Raw genomic sequence first — 24656 nt, 5'->3', positions numbered from 1 at the left:
GGAGCAGCAGCTACTGACACTGCTCTGCTGGGGTGCTGTTCCCCCTTCCCCCTGCCCCCCAATTCTGAGCTGAGCATTGAAATGACAGGGATCTGGGGGCGAGATTTCCCCCTGCATCTCCAATGAGAAATCTCTTCTGTCCGTCTTGCTGTTCTACTTGGTTTTTGTTGCAGGTACCCTGTGTAGCTTTGTGCCAGTCATTTCATTATTACTGGGGCTCTAATGCAACAGATGATGCTCTCCTGTAGTAGACCCTGTAGAGGTAACCTGTACACCCAGGTCCTCCTACACCACGGAAAGACCAGAAAGGACGTACCTAGAGGAGGTAGCTGGGCAGAAACCTAGTGAACAAGTACAGCAGAGTTCTTGCTGTATGAGCTCCTTGGCTCTAAAATAATACTAAGTTAGTAGTTTCAGGAAACTCCTGTTCAGTCAGTGTTAATCCAAAATGGTACTCCAGGTAGTCTCTGGCTTTGTTTTCTTCCATAAATAAGTAAATAAACAAATCTCCCCTCCCAGCAAAAATTACAAAAGTGGATGCACTCCCCTGTCTCCTTATAAATGATTTTAAAAAGAGCTTTTCTTCACAATGCAAGGCTGGAACATGTTTGGAGTACAGAAGGCTTAGATTTCTCCTCTAGAGAAGGTGTAACAGGTAGCCTTGCATGTTTCCCTTGAGATTGTCCGCTGGCAGCGTAGGAGGATTTTTGAAGCCTTGATGCAGGAAGTAACAGCAGAGGAGCATTGCAGGGGCAGAAAGGGAGGAACAAGTAATAGGCAGAACCACCTACGTGTCTTAAAGACGTATGTCACTTGTTGTTGCTTCTCTTCTGCTTTTGAGTGGGAGCTCAGCGCAGCACAGGAACTGTCTGGATTTGTATTTGGGCAACACATCCCACAGTTTGAATATGACAAAGCTCAAAAACTCAAACTTACTTGAAAGGAAATGGAAGATCCTTGAGTGCAAGCTTTGAATTTCCTTGAGTTCAGTTAAACTGCTCCTGATCTAACAAGAAGTGGTTCTGGAAGCAGGGCACACTGATCTTTTCTGGTTTCAGATCTATACAATCTTACATGTTTTTAAGGTAGGGCAAACTAAATAAAATGTACTCGTTTATTAAGGAGTTAGCATCCTAAGCTGGTTGCCTCTCTCTTTTTTTAAATATAGCAAAATCAAATGTTTCTGGATAGAACTAGGCACTGTCTAGAGAAGTAGAATTTAACTTATGGTATCTTTTAATATCGCAGTAAATAGCATGCAATAGCATCCTATTTGTACCCATTATTGCAATTTGTACCCTTATTGAAAAGTAAAATGGCATAGGCCTGAATTGCATACAGCTGTCAAGTGTAAGTGCTGCAGGCAGTAGAACAATGTTTATTCAGGGTGCATTAATGTAAATGGAGTGGTTACACCTGTGTACGTGCCAAAATCATTAACTTGTTGTGAGTATTCTAGCTGACATTTCAAATCAAGCCATCGGTCAATCTAGTCCTGTTGCTGACACTGCAGTACCAGCTGTTTCAGAGGGATGTTGGAAAAACCCTGCCATCTGCAATTACTGGATAACTAGCCCCCCGGGGAAAGTTTCTTCCCAACAGCCACTGATTACAGGTTAGCTGATGCCCTGAAATGTGGGGACCGCTGCTCCTGGATTTTGCTTTTTGTTTTGTGGAGCAATCTTGGTGTCTATACCCAGAGACGTTCAAGTGGAAGGTGGCAGCAGCTCCGACGTGGCACGCTACTGCTGAAGGAAGGTGCATTTTGGAGCAGGCTGTGCTCACACGGAAGGCCAAGCAGCTGCTTATTTTGCTAACCAGTTTGCACAAAGCCAAGCTGGAACCTGCCTCTTGGCAAAGTACATGTTTTCGTAGCCGCATGAATGTGAGGAGTAGGAAGTTAATTTAGGTGTGTTCGGTTCCCCATTTAAATGGAGTGAGTGTTCAAATGGAAAATGTTGGTGTGTGTGGTATTATATTTGCAATTTTAAACAGCTACTATGTGTTGAATTTTATATCTAGTAATTAGGATACATTATATAAGTTGCTTGAAGGGCTGACATTATTTTGCTTGTCTGTGCTGAACTCGGTGTCCAAAATGAGTTGTAAAATCAACACTCACAGCTGGCAGAAAATTCATGTTGCCTAATATGTGTCTCCCCCCCACACACTTAGTTTAATTTGGAGGTGCTTATTTCCACTTAAAGCGTGCACGGAATTGAACAGAATGGAAAGGAACTGTTCTGAAAATTGTACTTTCGAAAGCAAACCCCAAACACAGTAAAAGTCGTTTGGCTTTGGATAGTGTTTGCGCTGTTGAAGGGATGGAGTATAAACCTGGGAGCTTGGAGATCTAGGCGTGCCTCATAGCCAGCTACTGGCTTGCTGCCAGATCCTTGGCTAGGTGCTTAGAGCAGCTTTCAGAGGCAGAGAGTCGGGGTTGGCTTTGGTCAGCGTTACCCCTGCCCTCAGAGCGCACCTGACTCCGTTCGTCTGTGAGGTTGTGACGTACCCACTTCCACCTTACACATCACTGAGATCCATCGGTGTCTTGCAATGGATGTGCATTCCTTATAGAAGTCCTCCCCAGAAATAAAAACCCAATGAATTACAAGTGCACATTGCTATGCTGCGGCCATTTCTTGGTGCTAGGTGGAGGAGCAGAAAACAGTAGGGTAACTTCAGGTAACAGATAAGTCATTACAGCTGTTGACAAAACAGTGTTGGCATATGTAATCTCTAATCATAATGCTTCCAGAAAGGTGTTGGTGTTATTTGCTCAAATCTCTGTTTATGCCACATACTTAGGTAAGTAGCTGCTGAAACCCAAAGCAACTTCCTTACCAGCTCCAGCACAACTTGGGATGTGATGGTAAGAAGGCATTGATTCGCCCTACAACCTCCTGCCTTGAGGTAGTCCTCAAGTCCATTCATCCATGGGTTGGCCAGAGAGTCCACCATCACATCCGACTTGCTGCCCCACCTTCATTTTGTTTGTTTGACCCCACACCACTGGGGGATCAGAGAATCCTTCTGGTCTTGTTGCCCTGGGCACCCCATGTCCCAAAATCAGGCAGGCAGCACTGGTGGCAGCAGCTCCCCCCCTGAGAGCTGCAGCTTTGTTAAAGGGGTTGTAGGGCTGCCAGGAATGCTGATGATTTTTAATAAATAAATTTAAAATTAGGCTTTTCTTCTGGGAAGAATATTTGAAATGCAATGAAAATGGCCTTGCTCCTTTGATAATGGTTATCTTGCTATTTGCACCCTAATATGAATTGTTGCTTTTATCTAGGCTGCATAATCTGCTCTTTCTAGTTTCTCAAACCAAATAGCCACTGCATTGGAGACGAAACTGAATTTTAAACCTGCACTCCTCTGAATTCAGTTTAAAAAGCCATACATTTTGCTCTGAGGAAAATGATCCATTTGATGAAAAACATTGGGGAATATACAGGTTTTTGGCAGCACAGACCGTCCTTAAAACAAATGACATTTTCAAGGCACACGTGTGTTGGTATATTCTAAGATGTGCACAGTCATGCTTAAAAGATTGGGTGAACAGTATCTTGGCACTCCTTGCATTGATTATTGAGGTCTTTTTTTTTTTTTTTTTTAACTTAGCTTTTGGTCCACAGGAAAAATGGAGTTAATTTACTTTTTCTGCTAGCGCTTACACATCACTTGCTTCAATGAAAACTTAACATTATGGAAATGCAGGTTCTACTACAGATGATCTTTACCCTACAGCTAAGCCTTAGCATGTTCACAGTGTAACTTTCTTGAGAAAGTAGGAGCCTTTAGCCCAGATGCTGTAGTCTACCATTTAAATATATTTCAGATCAAGTGACTAATGAAACTTTGTGCATATGTGCTGCAAGATGCTGCCTTCTTTTATTTTGTTAATAACGAAGAGCTCCCTGTTCCTTTTTTCCCCATGCAGACTTCTTTGTATGTCCTGAAGATAAATTAGATTAAAAACATCAGAATCTCAGTATGTTCTATTTCTTTTATAATTTTTTTCAAATCCTTTTGAAGAAACATGTTTCTCTTGGGGAGGGAAAGCTGGTTCTGCTGTAAGGCTGGGGGAGGAAAGGAACGAAGATGGAAGAGGATTGCCTGTATAAATATATATTTAGGTAAATCTGTACTGCAGTGTTTAATGAAGCAGCTATGCTGTATTTTCCCCTAGATTAGTTTTGAATTTCACAGATGTGATAGTTGAGATGAATGGCACTGCTTAATGGCCAGGGTCTGTCAGCGTAGTGTTTGTGTCGGGAGTGAGCTGAGATGGCTGTCCTCAACGCCACGCAGGTACAGTGCCCACATGTGTCCACAAAGGGAGTCCTGCTGCCTTTTTCAGCTTAGCCTTCACCTAGCAGACAGCCACTCAGCATGTGGTCAGATGTCGGAAGGCATTTATTAAATTGAAGATGTAAAAGACAAGAAGAAAATGTAAAATATTGTTTTCAGTGTGCTGTGCCTGTGGTTTGCTCTGTGAGGTTACGAAGGGACACACTTGGACAAGTCTCTTGCCACACCTAGGGAGGGGAACGAAGCTTGTTTAGACCAGCTCTTGGCCCAAGAACCTCAAGAAACTTCCCGGAGGGCTGCGTGGCACTGGGTGTCATCTGCTGCCCATGTCCTGATGGGAACAACGCAGTTGATCTGTACTTTTCTGCTTTTCTTTTTTGATCTGCTGCATTTCACCATTGGTTTATTCTTCCTTACGTAGGGAGGAAGATATCTTACTACGTTGTCTACTCTTTTCTTTCTACTCTTTTCTTTAAAGATTCATCTCCCCCTACGTCCTACCCTATGTGACTCTAAGATGGGCTTGTAGCAGCTGTTCCTTCAACAGATAATGTTAAAAGTCTGAGAGACAGAGTGGAAAAATTGTCTGAAGTGAAGAAAATATATTACTGTTATATTTCAGCCCTTTTGAGGAAATGTCCATACCTCTATTCTTTTCCTCCACCTTTTCAGACCACGGTTGTGTGGACACTTCAGCCTGATACAGATCTATCCCACTTTCCTAAAGGTCATCCTGGGTCATCCTTAATTCCTGGCAATTTCCACTGTGATGCAGTTTTTATTCTTGGGGGGATGTTTTCAGAAGGAGGTCAGCTCCTTGATCCAGCTCCTGTGTTATTGCTGGCTCGTGGAGAAGTGTTAGCAATAAATGGAGAAGAGATGGAGTGAGGCAGGAGCCATGCCTTGGCAACCTCAGGTCTGTGTCCAATTAAAGGCACTGAAATCAGGGAAATGGCTTCTGCGAGTCGGCCTCGTAGATGGACGGGTGCAAGTGTGAGTCCTTCTTGAGGTTGTTTGTAGGAGCTGTGTCTGGGCATGGGTTTTTTTGGGCTGTTGTTTTTCTTTTGTTTGGTTGGTTTGGGTGTTGAAGGGCTTCAGTTCTTTCGGGTCTCTGTTTATGTCTACACAAATGCCTTAAGAGGCAGCCTTTATTTTGGGGGCCATCCTCTTCTCTTGTGGAGGGTCCTGCAGCTTTCCTTTGATGTATCTTAATATCTCATGATAGCTTTGTCCTGCAGTAGCAGTGGTGCTCCCTTTTGGGAGAGCTTCTTCCTTTTCCTTATTTTAAACTTTTTTTTTTGTTTTTCTTTTTTTCTGTGTTTTACCCTTTGTCCATATGTTTTGAAATATTTGGAAATTAGAAATATTAACTAGAGATCTGTTTACTTATTTGCAGTAGTACATATAAAGTTCATGGGTAGCAGGCTGATCTGTTTAGATTGGTAGCACGGAGTAGGTTTCTGTTCAGAAGTCTGTATTTGCAAGTAAAAGGGAAGATGCTTTATACACATTTTCAGTTGTCAGTTCTGCAGCCAAACATAAAAAAGGGAAAGGTGATTTCTCTTGCTCTTCAGCTTTGAACCTGTCGGGAAGGTGGTGCTTGCTTGCATTCATAGGACAATACCCAAGGCTGGATAGGGAAATATTTTTGATTTCTGGGACACTGCATTTTTTTTCACTAAGCAGTTTATTACTACCACTTCTAATCCATGCTCTGACATTATCATCCGGTTATTCTCTATCCAATTAAGATATTATGTAGTACAGAATGCCTGCTTTAATCTTCCAAATGCTGTATGCCTCTATTAATCAAAAATCCCACTGATAATCTGTGTTGATAGATGTGTGCTAGTTATAGAAAATAATACTCTCAATTCTAGATGGCTGTGGATTAATTATAATATACAATCATGGAGAGAGGTTTCTGAGTATCTGGCTAATTACTGACTTCATCATCCACCTTTTCCTTTTATATGTACATAGTGTGGTTTTAGATAGTTTGAGCAGGATTTCAGCTGTTAATTTTCACTTTTGACATGAGTAGGGTGAGAATTTCACTCAAGGGATGTTACAGCAAATTGCTAATGAAAAGGTTTGAAAAGGAAGGGCTTCCTCTTAGATCTTTCAGAGTTCTTCTCACCCCAGCTTAATGTTGAGACTAAAACAAGAGTATTGGGTTTAAAGTCCCTAAGGCAATTCCAAATTGTTACAGGATCCTAGGATGAAACCTTGCTAAGGAAGGGGAATCATGGAATCACTGAGGTTGGAAAAGACCTGCAAGATCACCTGGTCCAACCATCGGATTGTCCTTCTCTTTCGTATGAGTTTCTATCTTAGCTAGAAGAATGTTGTGTAGTGTTTAAAAGATACAGTACAGCATCTTGTGAAAACATCAGCTTTGTATTTTGTGGGTGCTGGTAGTTGTTACACGCAAATAAATAAACCACAGTTACTTGTACATAGCATGCTTAAAACTATTCTTTTATCTGGGTATGAATATTAAAAGGAATACTGTTAATCGGGATATAGGGAAATACAATCTCATAGAAGCTTTTCTCTTGCCAGCTTAGTTTTTCTTTCTGTAAGTATTATTGTGGGTGAGAAAATCATTGATCCAATGGAAAATGAATTGTATACAAGATGTCCATTTGCAACTGCTTGAATAAACTGTAATGTTTTTAAGAATATAGAACAGTTTTATAATCTAGTGAAATGAAATTTATTTGCTTCCTTTTCTGTTGTATGTTGTCTTGAAGAACAGTGAAAATTAAGCTTTTATAAAGCACCTGATTTCCTTCGTTCATAACTTACTCCACTTATTCTGTGAATGAAGCTCTGTCAAAGCTGCATGACCACAGTTTGGCCAATAAATGGCTTCTTGGCAAGTTAGACTTCTGAGTTGCACATGGAAAGCACCATTTTTTGATGCATTATCAAGACCCTTTATAGTATTTTTTGCTTTACCTTGTTTGAGCCAGTTACAGGCTTTAAAAACATTGTAAATCTGAGTTTGTTTTTGATGAGTATTTCTTTTTAAACATCTGTGAACTGTTGCAGCTCACGTTGCTTGTCCAAGTTCCCACACGGCTTGGCAAGTTTGTAGACTCCATCTAAGAGGAAGAAAACAAAGAGCCTTGCAAGAAGCAGGAATTACATTTATGCTTCTATCCAGAGACGTAAGAGAAGTTGGATCTTATAAAAGCTAAACTTTAAATCCTGTATGAACTGATATGTGTATGTTTCTTAGTGTTTTAGAGGAGTTTCTCATTGAAACTCTCCCTTGGAGCTGTTGCTGAGAACACATCAGTGGGTGTGCCAATCTGTAATTACTTGCTCAAAACTGAAAGATTGTTTTTTAAGGTTTTAGTGGCAGTACAGATCAGAGCTGCTAAGCTGAGCAGCAGTGTGATGTTTTACCACCACTGTTTCATTCCTCTATCTCAGACGTTTCATGCAAGAGCACCACTCTGGTTTGCAGTTTGGAGCAGAGTAGAGGACCCAAAATTCTCTTGCAGCCAAATTCAAAGTTCCCAAACATCCCCACTTTCACATACTTCCAATTATGGCATCTTCAGCTCTTGTAGCTTAAGATCTGTGGAAAGAACAAACAGTCTCTCCCATGAGACAGTCAGATTGCACGAGCTAATTTTAGAGTTTCTTACAAAACTAACAGTTAGGAGTGCTGCTGTAGAGCAGTTGAGCCTAAGTGGTACGTGCTGCTGCAGAAAGAATCGGTTTTGTTCCCCTCCTCCTCCTCATGTCTGCTCTGCCAGATTTCAGCATATGTCTCATTTTGTGATGAGGAAGTTTAGGGAACTGAACTCGCACGAAGCTAACCCCCGCAAACAAACAAAATAAAAAAGGATCCTTCTTCCTCTCTGAACCAGCTCACAGAGGTTCAGGTGAGTTGGAGTGTTAACATGGGGAGAGCACAACTCTTCCTTCATCTAACAGCTGGTCGCAGGTCTGGTTTTGCTACAGTCCTTGAACAGTCTTTGAAGAAGAAACTTTTAAGGTATTTCTGAATGCACTACGACTTTCTGCCTCTTGGTCCTGTGTGTTTTCAGAAGCATGGCCAGTTAGTCACTGACTTTCCCCAGCAAGGTTTCTCTGCAATGGACAAAACAATTTAAATGGGGAGAACTTTGATTTTATTAGGTTTTGAAGACAGATGTTAAGTCAAACCTATAACGAAGAGCAGGTCACATTCTAATCAGAGATGCAAATGTGGCTCTGTAATTTAATTTAGGGCAGCAGCAGCAGCAAGGTAAGTGGAGAGGAATTAAATTCAAAATACCCAAATCTGTGCAGGAAAGGAGAGGAAAGAAAGCAGGTGAAGATAAAGAATTGTGAACAAGGCTGACATTTTTAGACAGGATGATGACAGCAAAGGAAGGACAAGGGGGAATTGACAAGTGCATGAAAGACGGATAAATTCAGTGTCATACAGTAACCTCACAGAGGTGATCTGACCTGAAATTTGGTGTTCTTAAGTCATCTACTAAACGCTTCTTCCTGCTGGCAGTATTTTTAGAAGGCGGCTGTGGACCTCTACCTCAAAGGCAGAGTCCTGCCTGCTTCTGGTTTCCCCGCTGCTCTTGCTCAGGCAGGGTTGCAGAGCTCCATGTAGCTGCTGCTGCTGCTGCTGCTCACCCACCCAGAGCTGTGCACGCGTTCTGGCTGTGCTCCGGAGCATCGACCTCACCTGCTGCTCTCCAGGATGAAGGTTCTCTGTCGCAATCATCTAGCAAACAAAAATCCTATCATAAGCTTAATGCAGCAGTGGATTTGGCATTTCCAAGTTAATGGGAAGTATTTATTTATTGCACAGTGTAGCCATGGTGAAGAATTGCTTGTAGGGTAAGCACTGGGCTGTCTTACAAGGTGTTGGAGGGTCAACCTGACTTGCAGGGCTGCACTGATAGCTCGATACAAAGCTGCTCACACTGCACTAAAAGTTTGATAAAGTTATTTGAAGTCTTTGCAAATCCTTGCATTGACTTTGTTGCCTAGATTAGTATTTGGAGCAATAGCTTCACTTCAGTATAATGTCTCACTTTCATGAGTACTAAACAAATTAAAGCTTATCTCTAAAACAGTTACCCTGCTAAACAACAGAAACTGTTAAGCCACAGCACGTAGTAATAAAGGAGATTGCATGATAACATAATCCTGAAGATAAGAGCAGTTAAAGCTTTGATCTACTTTTTTCACTTGAAAATTTCCAGAACAGCAGGTGTGGCTCTGCAAGGCAGGAAGTAATCTCTCCAAGGATAAGCAAAAGCAATATGAGGTGCAAAGTTTTATTTATTTATTTATTCTTTCTTTGACAGTTTGAAAAAGCCATTGCATCAAGAAGTACTTGCTTGGCATGGTCAAATGATTCATTTATTTATTTATTAACTGTAGTCCGACTCAATGAATGTAGTTACTGTTGGAAAAAGAGCTACAAAGATCCTTTTAAATTTAATGTATTATATGCTGCTCTTACTGCAAAGCAAGTAAATGAAGAAATATATGGTAAATTATTGTACTTCCTTTTAATATTAATTTCTTCGAGGATTTTGAAGAATTAGTAAATTGGAGGAGATCACAAGAACAGAAATGATTTGATTGTATTACTGCCACCTGAATGGGGATTACTGGCCTCATGATGACTCCAAAAGCACTGGTTCATGAAGTAATTAATATAAAAAAATAAGTTTTTCTGCTTGGTACTATTCAGAGTGCTAATCTGTCACATACTGTTGTATTAAACATTTCTGATGATAGTCAAGTTGAGTTTGATGCCAAAGGCTGAGTTTGATAGTACTTGTAAAATTATATGTAAAGCCCCTTTCTTATTATTTTTTCCTTGAAGCCTTTGCTGGTTTTCCTACCCACAATGTCCTGTTCTTGAGACACTTTGAACGTGTCTAGTTGGATACAGCCACACCCATCATGTTAATTAGGTGCCTCAATCAACAAGAAGAAAGGAGAGTAGACTTTCTTTGGAGATTGTGCCTCAGTGAGAATGGGGTGAAGCTTCAGCAGAAATGAAATCCTGCTGTAGACTTTGGCTGTTTCTTCTTCTAGATCAAAGTGTGCTAAAAGCTTGAGGTGTGTGAAGTTCAGAGATCTCTGGAGAGGAGTTGGTGCTGATTGTGGTGAAAATGAGGGACATCTTTACAGACATGCACCCTTTCTCTCCCTGACACACGCATGTGATTGGAGGTAGAGTGAAGTCGATTTTGTATGGTATTTTGAGACTGCTGTACTGAGCTGGCATAGTTCAGATTTTTGCTAACAGAGTAATTCACCCAAGGTAGTAATCGGAGCTTGTCAAGTAGCTGTGTCGGGCTGACAGCAACCTGTTATGCAGTTACTCATTTTAAGTAGACATCTTTTTTGTGTGTGTCTCACGTTGAAAGGCTGATTCATACAGTGAATGGACTGAGAATCTTTGATGATACTTGCCCTGGCTGAGGTGGGTCCTGCCTTTGAGAACTTGGAAATCCACATCTTAATGGTGCTAGAGAATAAGGTCTTATGTGTATTTTTGTCTAAGTTTTATTGGATGTGATTTGCCTTCTTGTTATGCCGTGGCAGTTTTCTTCCCTAGGGATTAATATTGCTGTGGTCAATTGAATTTGGAGCAATGTGAAGTGCTTCTATAGTTTCTCCATTTGGCAACCAACCTAATCCTTTTGATTTTTTTTTTTTTTTTAGAGGAGGGGGGAGGAGTATCTTTTTTTCTTTCTCCTGGATTTTGTGGAGTTGATGGACTCAGTCCTTCTGTTAGCAAAGTTGGTGTCAGGGTTCCCATTGACTTCAGCAGAACATGTGATATAAGGCCTCAAAAAATGCGTTGCCATCTGCATGACAACAGACTGCAGGAGGAAGACTGCTGTCAAGAAAATGTTTAGCTGCTTTTTTGGTGGGGGGTGGAGGGCTAAGACACTTTGTTCTGTGATTTTACGTGCTCCCAAATTGCTTCTGTTAAATGTACATGTACAGATGCCTATAGACAACCCAGTGACTGGGGGGAACTTGATGCGCATCTAGACTCAGTGTTTGTGTGCTGAGCTAGAGCAGCTTCTGTGGGGACTTTTCTCCATGTTGGATCTACGATGTCCATTGCTCTACAGCAATGTTCATTTCTGCATTTAGCTATGAGGGAAGAAGTGGCTTGAAAGCTTGAGCCCCAACATCTCCTGTGCTGTATGAATGATGTGGAGCCTGTGAGCAGCGAGACTTGCTCCAGCTGTGAAGCCTGTCCCAAGATTTCCCCAACTGCTTGTAGAATAGCTCATTCGTGCCATCATCCTGGGTGGGTGGTTGATAGTAGACACCCACAACAGCATCTGCTTTGCTATCTGTCCCCTTAATCCTCCCCCAGAGGCTCTCTACTGCATCATCCCTAACAGCAATGTCCATAAGGTCTGATCCCTCCCTTACCTACAGTGCAACGCCTGCCCTGCCTGTCCCTACTGAACAGCCGACAGCACTCCGGCTGTGGGACTCGTCCCACCAAGCCTCACTAACACCAATGATATTGTAGCTCTGGGAGTGGGCCAAAGCTTACAGTTCATCCCGTTTGTTACTCACGCTGTGTGCCAGCGTTGGTGTACAAGCATTTGGGATGTGCTCTTGAACACACAGTGCTCCCCAGAGCAGCAGAGATGCTCCCATTAGCCTTACCTCCCTCAGACAGGGCTGCACCAACCCTTGGCTGAACCTCAGTGTTCATAATGCCGTCCCCCTCCCTGATCAGTCCTAGTTTAAGGTCCTTTTGGTAAGTCTTGCAGGTTACAAGCCAGGAAATGTCTCTCACATCAAGGCAGGTGGGTCCCATCAGGCCCCCAAAGACCTTGAAGACTCTTCCATGATTATCAAACCCAAAATTCTGGTGGAAGTACCAGTCTTGGAGCCAGGCACTGATGACCTGAGCTCACCTGTTTTGTTCCCTGTCTCTCCTGATTACTGGGAGGATTGAGGAAAACACTGTCTGTGCTCCTGAGTCCTTCTGTTGTCTCCCCCAGGGCCCTGAAACGCCTTGTTACAGACCTCGGGCTACCTGTAGCCATGTTTTTCGTACCCACTTGGAAGAGGAGGAGTGGGCACTAGTCTGAGGGCTGTATTATGCTCGAAAGCTTCCTGGTAACTGCCCTGATCTGAGCCCTGGGGAGCCAGCAAACTTCTCTGTGGATGGGGCCTGGAGTGCAGATGGAGCCCCTGTTCCCTGAGGAGGGAGACACCTCCAACTTCAGCTTCTGCCATTTCTTCACGGCGCGGGTCCTGGAGCTGCGCGTGCTGTGAGGCCTTGAACTTGCCTCCGCTCCTCGGTGCCCCTCACGCTGCTGCCTTTATCCTGATGCTGACCAGGCTTCACCCGGCACGCGGGGACTGCTGCTGCCCCCGCTGCCAGTACAAGTTTTGCTATAAGTTTTACCGTAAAGCGGCTTGATTTGGAACTGTATGAATGCTGCATTTAAAGGAAAGTAGGGACTGTATTTTTACAGGAGGACAAGCAATATCTGAAATCACTTTGTATTTGCTCTGTTTTTAACAGTATTTCAAGTATAGTCAAAGGTTGAAGCCCCTTTGAAAAGAGAAGGAAAAAACGTATTTTAACAAGTTCACAGATGAAGTATGTGTAGTTGAGAGGCAAAATTATTTTTCTGTAAAAATTCCGTTGTAGTTGTATTTTTTTCCTCTTAGTTACCACTAACGTTTAATGTAAGGATGCCTTTGTTGAACTGCAGGGGTGCTAATTTTATGATTTTTAATCCAAAACAGGTAAAAGCAGAGTCTGCACTCTTAACGTCTGAAGAAATAAAAGCTAGCTGGCTGTTTTTATTGTAGTCACAAAAGTGAACCTGGCACTGTCATCATTTAAAAAGCAGTTACAGAAGCATTTTGTGAATATTATGTTTCTTTGATACTTGAGGAGGTATGTGTTGAAGTAGCATAAACAGTGATGAGAGAGCTCTTTATTGTCTACCTTTTCTATAGAAATTATCTCAATTTTATTAAACATCTCTTAAAATTTGGAAAGAAGCAAGAATGTCCGAATAACTTACTATTTGATTGTATGCCAAGTATCATAACCAAATACTATCAGCATACTTTTAGTAAGACTTTTCTGCAACATTCTTGTGAAGTTTCTTACTGTGTCCATGATACATCCTTTCTTGCTGCTTCAGAGACGGGAGTACACCAAAGTGTGCCGTTTTGAATTCCAGACTCAGGACTTTTCTTCACTGTCCTGTTTCTTGAGCAGATGAATGAACGTGGAGCTTGCTTTCAGAACTGTCTTCTCTCCAGTCTTTTTCTGTGCATAGTCACCTTTTTTGCAGCAGTGTCAGCATGAGTGGAACAAACTGTTCTGTAGCCTTGATGTTAGTTAAATGAGTACTTCTTTACTGCTGTATTTTCATGCTATGCTTTACTTGATGTGGGGGAACTGCCCCTTGGAGGTAATGGTAGTGCAGCTGAGAATATCAGTTGTTGTGTCAGTTGTCATCTTCCTTCTGGTTTTAATTTCAAATCCATAATTTGTGAGTGAGGGCTGCAGGCTCTGCAAGATTCATTTGCTTATTTGAGTATGGTATCAGAATTTCATTTCTGAGAGGGTATCTCAAGTATGACACAACTTACCTCACTCTGACTCTTATCTAGGTTTTGTACAACAAGAACTTTGCTGGTGAAGTGTGGCAGGTATACAAACAGTAACCTCCTTGGATGTCTGTTGTAGAAAAAGAAATGGTGAGGTTTTATGTTATGGTAAAATACCATACTCAGGTGATGACCACCTCATTTCTTGCTTTGCTGTCAAACTGGCAGTCAGTCACCTTTGGAGTCCAGGGTGCAGCTTGATGGGGAGAGGCACTGGCTGACAGCCTTTCTTCTTGAAACAAAGATGGCTCAGAGCTTCTTCTGTTAAATACCCACAGGATGTCATTCATGGGTTCAGGATGCTGTTTTATTTCTTTAGTAACTACGGTAATCAGGAGGAAATTAGGATTAGCGGGTTTTCAGTCTGATTCAGCAACTGGAAATAAAGGAGCAAATTGGTTTACTCATAAATCCAAATTTTTACATGTTTCATGAACAAATCTACAAGGTTTGTTGCAAAGACATTTGCAGGTGGCAGCTGTTACATATTTCTACATACCCTTTTTCCTCTACCCTGTTCCCCGGGAGATTTGAAATGTCATGAAGCAGAATGAGAGAAATAGTAAGTGCAATTTTTGAATAAAAGTGAATATTGAATGATCTGGGAAGCCATAATACTTCGATAGTTAATGATGATATCTTAATATCCCATCAGACATTAGCTTTCAATAATGCCTTGTGAGCTTCATCAAAGGTATGAGCAATAGTTGCTGTTACACATGCATCAGAAATTACACCATGTTACATACAAGTTGCTTCCTTAGCAAATTGCCTTCTCCATGTGACCTGCTGAGGCCTCCATTGCTTTCCCTACAGAGCTATTCCCTGTACTACTTTTTTTTTTTTTTTCCTTTGGCAACAAAAACACATGAAATGAATTTCTGCTGAAATCCAAGCAATGTTTATAACATTGTTTTTAGCATCCGTTTTATTTTTCTTAAACAAAGTTCATCACTGTTTTGGGGAAGAACTTTGAAAATTTTCAAAATTCAGATTTTTTAGTATACTTGTTTTAGAAACTGAGCATTTCTTTGGATTATTGGTTTCCTTTTTTTTTTTTTTTTCTGTTTTCCCTAACTCAATAGAAATTGGTTAGTAGAAGTTCACAGAAAATAACAGTAATTAAAGGGGGGGAAAGGGAGGAAGAAGAAGGGGAAAAAGGAGGCAAGTGATGTGGAAGCTTTCTAGTCTCCTACATGTAATTTCCAGACTCCTAAAGTGTTTCCAATAGTATGTATCTCAGTGTTTTTTGTTTTGTTTTGTTTTGTTTTTTAAATGGGGGATAGGTAGATATTATAAAACGAAATCCTAAATAAGTCCAAGCTGAATCAGCTTATTCTACTTTCAAACTGTGACAGGGCATACTGTGATACCAGAATTTGTTGTACACATTTTTTGGAGCATTCTCATTTTATGGTGTACCCTATTTAAACTGACACCTGTGAAATGCAAACAGTGAATGAACTTCTGTGTTGGTGGCTGCTCCAGATTGCAGTTCCCTTGAATAGGTAGGGCTTCGGAAGCACACAGCATCAGTTTTGATAAGATGAGCATTGATGGTAAACTTCATTTAATCTGAAATACAGTTAGTATTGGTAACAGAGGTAATAAATGCCTAATTTATCTTCAGTCATGGTCTTTTCCATGCTGGTGTTTTAAGAGAGCAGTTTACAAGCAAGAAACATTACCGAGTGTTTTCTGTTGATGTACTTACGATGTCTTCATTCTTCGTTTTTAACTTATCAGTTTTTTAAGGTAAAGTGTATTTTAGCCTATCAGGTAGCTTGATAGTTTCTAGGTTGCAAATTTCCCTACCTTTTTCTCTGTTCCTTTCATTGCAGAATTAAGCCAAGCTGAATGCATGGTTTTCTTGTGTTCTGAATGATGGAGTATAACCAGTATTTCAGAATGTGCCATTACATTACTACTTCATATTCTTCATAGTAGGCCCTGAAGTTGATTTCATAAAAAGGGAAATCACATCCTTGTTTGTCTCTTGGGGCATGCAAACAACTGAATCGAGGCTCTTAGTTTAATAAATCACCCGTTGGCTAGTTCCGCAGTAAACTCAAGAATGCATAAATTAATTAGATTATTAGAAATGAGTTCCCAGGCCTGCTACTTTGTGACAGTTCTTGCATGGCCCCAAGGACACCGATGACATAAAGTAGGTCGTTTTGTAAGCAATGGAACCCGTTGGAGTTCAACAGAGAACAATTATATTTTTTTCTCAAGTATATTTTCATAGCTGCTGCTTGGGTTTGTCATATCCTATAGCATACTCAACACACAGAATTAACAACCCAATCAACTATAGCCATGTATGTTCCCATCTGACAAAAAGATATGCGGTTTCTTCGGATGAAGCTTGTGAAACTAGTCCGGGTAGTTAATTTGGTGATACAAAATGGGTTGCAGCCTGTTAATATTGAAGATTTATTATTTTTTTTTAATGCAGGAGAGAAGGAAACTGGCTTTCTACTGGTGGTGACTTCCACAGTGCTAATAAATTGCTTAACTGAGTGCTTTCAGAATACCACCCTGTCTTCGGGCAGAAGGTCTGACTCCTTCCCTACCGTTCCTTTCTGAAACATATCATACATGAGATGAAATAGTGTTGTTCCATCTTCATGATGATAGTATAACAAAATAGAAAGGTTGGACTGACTTTTTGCCTCTTTTTATTTTTTCTTTTTTGAAAGAAAAGGCACTATGCATTGCCTTCTTCCCACTGACATGTGCTATGGGAGCGATGGCAGCCTGTAGGAGAATCCCAGAAACCAGACCCAGGCTCTCTAGCTGCTTGTACTGTCCCACCTTGCTTTACATGGTGGTGCTGTGCTCCTCGCAACCCTTAAAGAGGTAATGGGGAGGATGAAAGTTTGTCTTGTGCCTGAAGAAGGAGATTTTTTGGCTTTGGAACTACTGGCTGCCAGGTTTCCCCTCTTGGGGGGTTTGCTGTGACCCATGTCATGGTCAAAAGCAGTCCTTATCCTTTGTACATGATGTGTGACCTGGAGATGAAAATACTCTGATAAGTGAGGTATGCTACTGCCTCACAGCTCTGATACTTAACCTTACTCCTGCAGAGATTAAATTTCAAGACCAAAAAGGCTGAAAAACAAAACTATTGCTTCTAGTGATGCTGTAGAGTAACAGGCAGGTGTAGTCACCATTTCTGTTTGTGCTTGAGCAGAGTAACACAGAACGGGCTTCAGGTGGCCTGGCAAAGCGGGCTCTGGCACCTCTGTCTGAATAAAGGTTTCTCAATGCAGAGACATAGAGGTGTTTGTCGCATTTAAATGAGAGTAAGTGCTGAAGGTGGATGGGCAAACAGCTTACAAGAGGCCATGAGTCTAACCCTGTTTGCTCTGAGGTTTTGTAGTTTGACCAGCTGGATCTCCTCCATAATTATACAGGAGAGGCTTTGCAGACCTGGCGCGGTACACAGAATTTCTGGCAGGGCTATGAGTTTTGGTTTGGTTTTCTTATTGCATGCAAACATATTTGTGTTGCAACATCAAGGACTTGAAAGGCGGTGAGGGGTTGACCAGGCAGGCTTGTTTCTGCTCCCATATGCTTCTGCTTTCCCTGTGCAGAGGAAGCGCTCAGAGGAAGACAGTGTGGGAGCATGCAATTAAGCCTCTGCTAAAGCATGCAGCCCTGTGTGTGAATTAAGGTTGAGCACACTACCTCAAGTCTGGCAGGTTTTTTGAATGCTTTAATTATAAGATAAGTGGCAGTCTTCTGTGAAAATTCAGTTAAAAACACATTGGGGATTTTTAGGAGAAGGGTTCATGTACCTATGAAGCTGCTTGCAGGCAAACCAACCCAAGTGGCCAGTGAACTAAAAACAGCTCATGGCTTTTTACCACTCTCAGTACCAAAAGAGCTTGGGATACTATACAAGATCTTATATAAACCCTGCTCACAGAGAAAAGCAGTGAAGGCATGTTTTCATGACCAAGAGTGAATCAGCAGAGACGTCATCCTCTTTCCCTTCTTTGCCCCCATCTCCTCTCCCAGCTTCTGGATAATGCCTGAAAGGTTTGTCATCTACCCTCTCCACGCCCAAAACACACACACACACATATCTACCCCCCTCCTTTTTTTTTTTTTTCCTTTTTCCTCTTTAAGATAGGGTCAGTAATGACAGTCACTGGATTTGCATACTTGGAGAAAAAAATGAAGAGGTTTAAAAGATGCTTTAGAAACTGCACCAGTACAACTGGTTCTGTGTTTATTTGCTTTTCCTTTTCTCAACCTCATCAAGCAAGCGAAGGGCTTCCTTGGGCCACAGAATAGCATGAAAAACTGGGATACTCGACAGCCATACAGTTTTGCTTCTTTGAGGAACCATCCGTGTGGCTGAGAAAGCTGAGGCAGAGTGCGGTCAGGTATGAGGGAGCGGAGCTGAACCGGCAGAGACCTGGCAGAAAACGCAAGGCTTCATTCAGTGTTGACTTGCAGAAGTGTGCTGGGCTGGAGAGGTGAAGATCCTCGGCCAAGTGGCTGCTGGGGCCACAGGCCTGTGTTATACAGTGTGTTTGCTGTGCAACCACGGCAGTACCACAGCGTGTGCAGTGCTACTGGCAGGGCAACCATTCCTGCTTTTACTCGGCAATGAGAGTTCAGATTTCATAACCTTCCGTGAGGATAGGCTCGCTGGGACGAGAACAGCACTGTTTCTGCATAACACCGCTTTGAGGAAAAGCAAAAAAGACAAGGAGGTGGTGACTGTGAAATGAGCAAGCATGGCAACGTACGGTTCATTTCCCATGAAACACAACAGCTGCTGCCTGCAGATTTTGGCCCTCGGGGGCTGCCCGGAGTAGTCAACTTGACCACACATAGCAGGGCCTTGGTGTCAGCCTGCTGAAATCTTTCAAAACCTTGCTTGGCATCATCCCCTCCTGGCAGTTCAGGACAGGGATTATGCCTGTGTCTGTGACAATTCAGTGTCCATGTGGGAGGACTGCAGAGCTGATGGATTCACTGTGCTTTGTGGTTACAGTGACCATCGGTTCACCTGGCAAGTCTACAGGTCTAATCAAGAGGTAGGGCTAGAGCAGATGCACTGAAAGCATGGCTTAAAAATCATAACCGGGGCCACAATTGCTGACCAAACAGGGAAAAAGTAGGATAGCTGGCTGAAATGAGTAGGAGCATAAAGGTAGTAAGTCCTTGTAGTTACATCTGGTACCAACATGTTCAATAAATTAGCTTTTTTTCTTCCTTATTTTTTCAAGGAGTTCAAGAGAAGGTCTTTCCACAGCAGTTTGTGAGGCCCATGTTCTTTTTCTCATGGAGGTTTTTAGCTTTGACATTTTTTTCAACCTTCAAGTTACATAACTATGCAGCAGAAAATACAAAAAGTGAACAGCAGAACAGAAAAGCTGAGTCTTCAAAGCCTCTTGCTGCTGAAGGCCTGAGCCTGGGTTTAGGTATTAATTGATAGAAATCCAAAATTACCCTATACCAAGACCCTCCATAGTAATGTAGAAAAGCAGTTGTAAAAAAAACAACAGTAATAAACTAGAATATTTTGACCTGAGAGGCGTAGTAACTTGAATCTGTGCAGCTGCCTGTCGTGCAGATACCCTGCTCTCAGTCTCACAACCTGTATTTCATTCCGGTTTGGCTGTGCTTGTGTAATCGCTGCTCATGTGATGCCGCTGCTGTTGCTGTTGGTCTGGGACAGTTGGGAACCTGCGAAGTTGATGTTTCAGAAGCTGTAGACTGGAAAGCTTGCAGAAATACTGGACGCACGGAAATAATTGTCATGTGCTTCCTCTGAGCGTGCCAAACTCTTGCAAATGAGCGTGGCGTGTCTGCTCATCGCACGTTGACTTCAACGTCCTGCTGCGTCAGGTGTTGTCACACAGAGTAAAAGGCAGATCTAGAAAGTAAATGTGTGGTGTAATTTAAGCCAAGGTACTATGTGCAGGTACAGCAAACAACTGAAGGATTTGGGGAAAAAAAAATAAAAGGAAATGATAATAAGAAAATGTATCTACTTTTGACTGATGATTGGTGGCAAGTTGTGGCAGACTAATAAACATTTCTGATTTGAAGGAGTCAAAATTCAAATTGATGTGGGATACACTTCAGAGAAAAATACTGAAATGATTAATTAATGGCAAGTGATTACAATATGATAGTTTTGCACCTTAAACAATTATTTTTGCCTCTTGCCATGGTTCTCTGCAGTCTTAAGCTGTTGGTGAAGATGGATACCAGTTACTAATTAAACTTTACTTTAAATTTGTTAGTCTAACATACTGTTGTTTTTTTTCTGTTCACATTAATGTGTAATACCACCTTGTTTTTACAAAGAGTGTGTGTGCATGTGTTTATGTGCAAGTGTGTGCCCATATGTTTTCAGTTTAAGTGTTGTCATTGATGGAGCATACTCATGATGGAGGATCATGAAGTAACTCAAGGCATTTGAGACTAAAACTGAATTCTGCTCTCTCCCCTGTGATGATTTTGCTTTTGAAATATGTAGGAAAAGATCCTTAAGCTCATGCAGATCTCAGAATAAATCTGTAATGGTAATTCCAACTATACATGTTATGATAGCAATTCAAGATTTATATGTAGTGATTTCTACAGTTATTGTTATCTTAGTTGCATAATTAAAAAATAAATAAAAAAGAAATGGCTCCACTAAAATCCTAATCAGCTAACATTGTAAACCTTTCAATAATTTAATGGAATAATTTGATAAAAGAAACAATACTCTGAATGGTCACAATTACTTTAGAGATGAGGGAGGTAATGAATAATACCAAGAGATGAAATCCTCTGCTTTTGAATAGAAATGTCTTTTAGTGTCAGAGATGACTGTCTCGTATGATTATGCTCAAGTATTACTTCAAGGCTGCACCAAGCTAAATGGAGTTTGTTCACTTCTGCCAAGCAGATATGGCTGAATGAAACTGCTTCGTTACTAAAATCATCTCCTCCACCTCCCAATTTCTTCACTTTTTTCCTCTTCCCCATCTGTTTTAAGATACCAAATCTGTTGAATAACACGTATTCAATGAGGTTATTATAACACTGTCACAACTGTATCATCAATACCTTTGTGTGATCAAAACTCCTTTTATTGAAGGACACTCACATTTTACTTCTAAATCCAAACGTCATCAGACTTCAGAGTGGTGAACGTAACCTCTCTGTGTCACCTTAAAGTTTGAAGAGGCTGAGTGCAGAAGCGTTTGTTTGTTTTGCTTCTGAAGTTAATTTAAGGAAATTTACTGATGAAAATTGACATAAGTAATGATCTAACTGTACATTTCCATTGCCAGTTAAAAATTTTAGATTGTTGACCTCTTCCTTCCACCACTTTTAAAATGTGTTGAAGGAATGGCTGTGCAACAAGTTGTGATCAAGTTGGAAGCTTTCGATGTCCTGTAATTTTCTAAAGCTACCCACTCTGACTGTCTAGAGGGAACAATGGCTCATTAGGGACACTATAAATAAATATGAATCCCGTTTTTCTATGCCACTAAGTAGGTCCCACTTCAATTCAGAGCAAGTGTCTTACATAAGTCTAGTTAGGGGAACTTTCGTCAGTGCATGCCAATTACTGGCGTTAACCTATTGATAATGACACTCAAAGCCTGTTTTCTCATGTGAAGGGTGGACAGAGCTTTGTGTGAACCGTCAAAGGAAATTAGGAATTAGGTAACTGATGTAGGAGCAGAAGAAGAGGCTTCTTTGTATTTCTTCTTCCTTGAGTCCTTTGGACAAACTGTTAACTCCTTAGAATTTGGTCTGCTGTACAAACCAATAGTTAAAATGATGGTTCGGGGACCTAGTGAAAATAAAAATAGTACGTTAATTCCTCCCCCAGCCAGCCTTGCTGTTTAAGATGGTGTAAGACTCTGCAGTGATAGTTAAGCCTTACTCATTAGCAATTCACCTCAGGAAAGCAGCTACATGTGTCTTTGTTCTCAAGTGTCAGGATTCAGTTTCCAGTCATTTTAAAGCTTTGTACACGTTCTGTGGGTACACAAACTATTTAGAGTTTTTTCTTAATGTCGTTTCTTTTCACATTCTGGTCCAGCTGTTTTGACTTTTTTTTTTCTAATTTAAGAGATTTACTTCCTCATACGTGACGAGGGGCACAGGGACACTTAACCCTGAGAAACGTTCAAATGGCCCTCGTGAGAATGTGTCAGTGACACCGTGTGCTGTATCACGCACGTGGTTTGTGCCAGCATCCGATGTTACGTGCCTGTGGGCTGTAATTAGTGCAGCATCTGGGGAGGTACAAACTTGGGAGACTGTAGGGTGATGATGATGATAAAGGTGGTGTCCGAAGAAAAGCAGATCTTTCGATTTTATCTTCCTCATTATCTCTTGAGCTAGCCATGGTGCCTTGCAGTGTAATGTTTTCACAGCAGTTGAGGTGTGAAATTTCCCACCGTGGTGAAATCCTAATCCGTTCTTGCAGTGCTGGAACAAGAGTCCAGCACAAGCATGTGCAGACCTGTCTGGTGGAAGTGGGGAGGCGAAGGCAAAAGATAATGAGGTTGAAGAGGACAGGGGAGCTTTCATTTAATTTGCAACCTTGCTGTTTCTGTTCAGAATCCAGTATGTGAAGCACAGGGGGAGCAGTACGATCTTCTGGAGCTGCTTTCTAAAAGTGTATCGGGAATGTTTTGTTTGTAATGCGGGTGGTCACCTGCTGCAGAGCAAACAAGAGAACCAAGCAAAGCCAAACCTTCTGAACTTGGGGAGACTTTTCTGTAAGTTTTCAGTTCTACTCTGTGGGCTTCATCTGAAGTCTAGCGTGCTGGGTTAGGGTAGAAGACTGCACGTGACACCTCCATCGTAGTGAGCTGAGGGGGCTAACGTGGAAAAAACATTTCAGATAACTCCTGTGATGTGCGTACGTCTGATAAGTATCTGATTAAATAGTGCTGTTTTGTAGTACAGGCAAGGCTGGCATTCAGTCTTCTCAGCATAAAGTACAGTTTTTAGGTACTGTGTTTCTTTCTCTAACTGGTATTTTCTTCAGCATTGCTATTGTGCCTGGCCTTGTTTTGTGTGATAATCCTTTCTTCTCAGTGAGGGCTGCAGAGGTTCTTACGGTGATTTTCCAAGCATTGGTTTTGGACTTGCAGAAGTCACCCATCTTGACCTAGCTCTCTTCAGTTGGGATTATATTCTTTTTCTTGCAGATGGCCCCAAAAAAATCTTCCAGTTAGCTGCTTTTCCTCAGGGTTGTTTGTATTTTCCTTCTCCGTTGGTAGGTATGAGTGGGCTGAGTTTTCAGTCTGCCCAAATCCTCAGATTAGACATACTCGGAAATTGGTCAAGACTGCTTGAGGAAAGGTGAAGGAAAGTTAGTCCCTTCTGAGTCTGATGTTAGGGCTGGCAGACAGCTGATGGGAAAAATCAAAAGTACAAGCCATAGGCTATGGTAGCAAATAGGGTGGTATGGGGAGAGTTGGGAGCGTGGAGTGAAGCAGCTGGGGCTGAGCGTCACACTGAGCACATTTTGCAGGTTTTGCTTTGGTTGTATGGAGTAACATCCATTAATGGCTGGGAAGGTGTTTGATGTGCTTCTGGAGTACATCCTCTGCTTTGGTTTTATCCATTAGGAATCTAGTTTGCCTGCTCTGAAAACCCTCCACAGCATGAACCTCAGCATTGCTAGAGGTAATGTGCTTCTCATGAGCTGAAAAGCTCCTAGAGATGCTCTCTGTACAAGGTGACTGCGAGGTGGGTATGCACAAAAGATCAGCGGCTAAGACTTGTCCAGAAAATTGGCAAAAGAGGCCAGAGGAGCTGTTACTGACAGTAAAATAATAATTAAAAAAGGTGTCTATGTTTAAAGGACTGAGGTAGATGAAAAAGGCAAGTATGTAGTTTGATCAAAGCTGTGGCTTCCCAATAAATCAGTCATCCTGTTTGCTGGTGGCATGGCTGCGGGTGTTGAAAGAGTATTACATTATAAAGAACAGACTGGATTTTGATCTCAGCCGTTTAGTAAAGTTGGAAAGGCATTTGTACTGGTGATAAAAACCTAAATATAACTTATTGAATAAAATATTACGCAGACTGCAGTGGGACAGAGTATGATGTTGGTTAAAATGATTAAGAGAAACACAAAGGCATGCTGTTAATTCTAGATGTATGAAGTTTAGGACCAATATGTGGAGTTTTGGAAGGACAGTGATATCTTGGACATGAAGGAGGGGGTATTTTAGTCAACCATGAAGCACCTGTTCAGGTGATCTTCAGCTTAAGCAAGTCTAAGCAGCCAAGTTGTATCTTGACAGCCATCTGTTACCACCATTGTATTGTGAGCTGGCAGCTGCATGTTTTTACTGACAAACAAATACACTGGCTTTTTAGGCAAGTGTCCATGCTTATACCACAAAGTCAATGGAAATATAACGTACAGCAGAAGAGGGAGAAGATAGGAAAGGGAGTATTGTGTTATGATTTCCATTTTACATATGGCGTGACCCAGAGTGATAACATTTGTGATAACATTCTTCTTTATATTTTTAATGTTAGGTTTACCCAGAATTGCAAATAACCAATGTTGTCGAAGCCAACCAGCCAGTTACAATCCAAAACTGGTGCAAGAGAGGATGGAAGCAGTGTAATGGTCACCCACATATTGTGGTTCCCTACAGGTGTTTGGGTGAGTAGTTGTCTTTTTC

At 41.6% G+C, this 24656-nt stretch overlaps 1 protein-coding gene across 4 annotated transcripts in view; it reads left to right on the top strand.

Annotated features, from left to right (window-relative positions):
• APP (amyloid beta precursor protein) overlaps nucleotides 1-24656 on the top strand; it is a 213164-nt gene that overhangs the window by 39759 nt on the left and 148749 nt on the right. For all 4 annotated transcript variants that reach the window (XM_084531058.1, XM_084531057.1, XM_084531056.1 and 1 more), the window contains exon 3: nucleotides 24508-24637. In XM_084531058.1, the coding sequence (XP_084387184.1) occupies nucleotides 24508-24637 (130 nt within the window). The remainder of the gene's footprint in view (nucleotides 1-24507; nucleotides 24638-24656) is intronic.

Source organism: Aythya ferina, assembly GCF_964211825.1.
Source record: "Aythya ferina genome assembly, chromosome: 1".
In the NCBI taxonomy this organism is placed as follows: domain Eukaryota; kingdom Metazoa; phylum Chordata; class Aves; order Anseriformes; family Anatidae; genus Aythya; species Aythya ferina.
The sequence above is the reverse complement of the archived record's forward strand: the minus strand, read 5'-3'. Positions and strand labels throughout refer to the sequence as shown.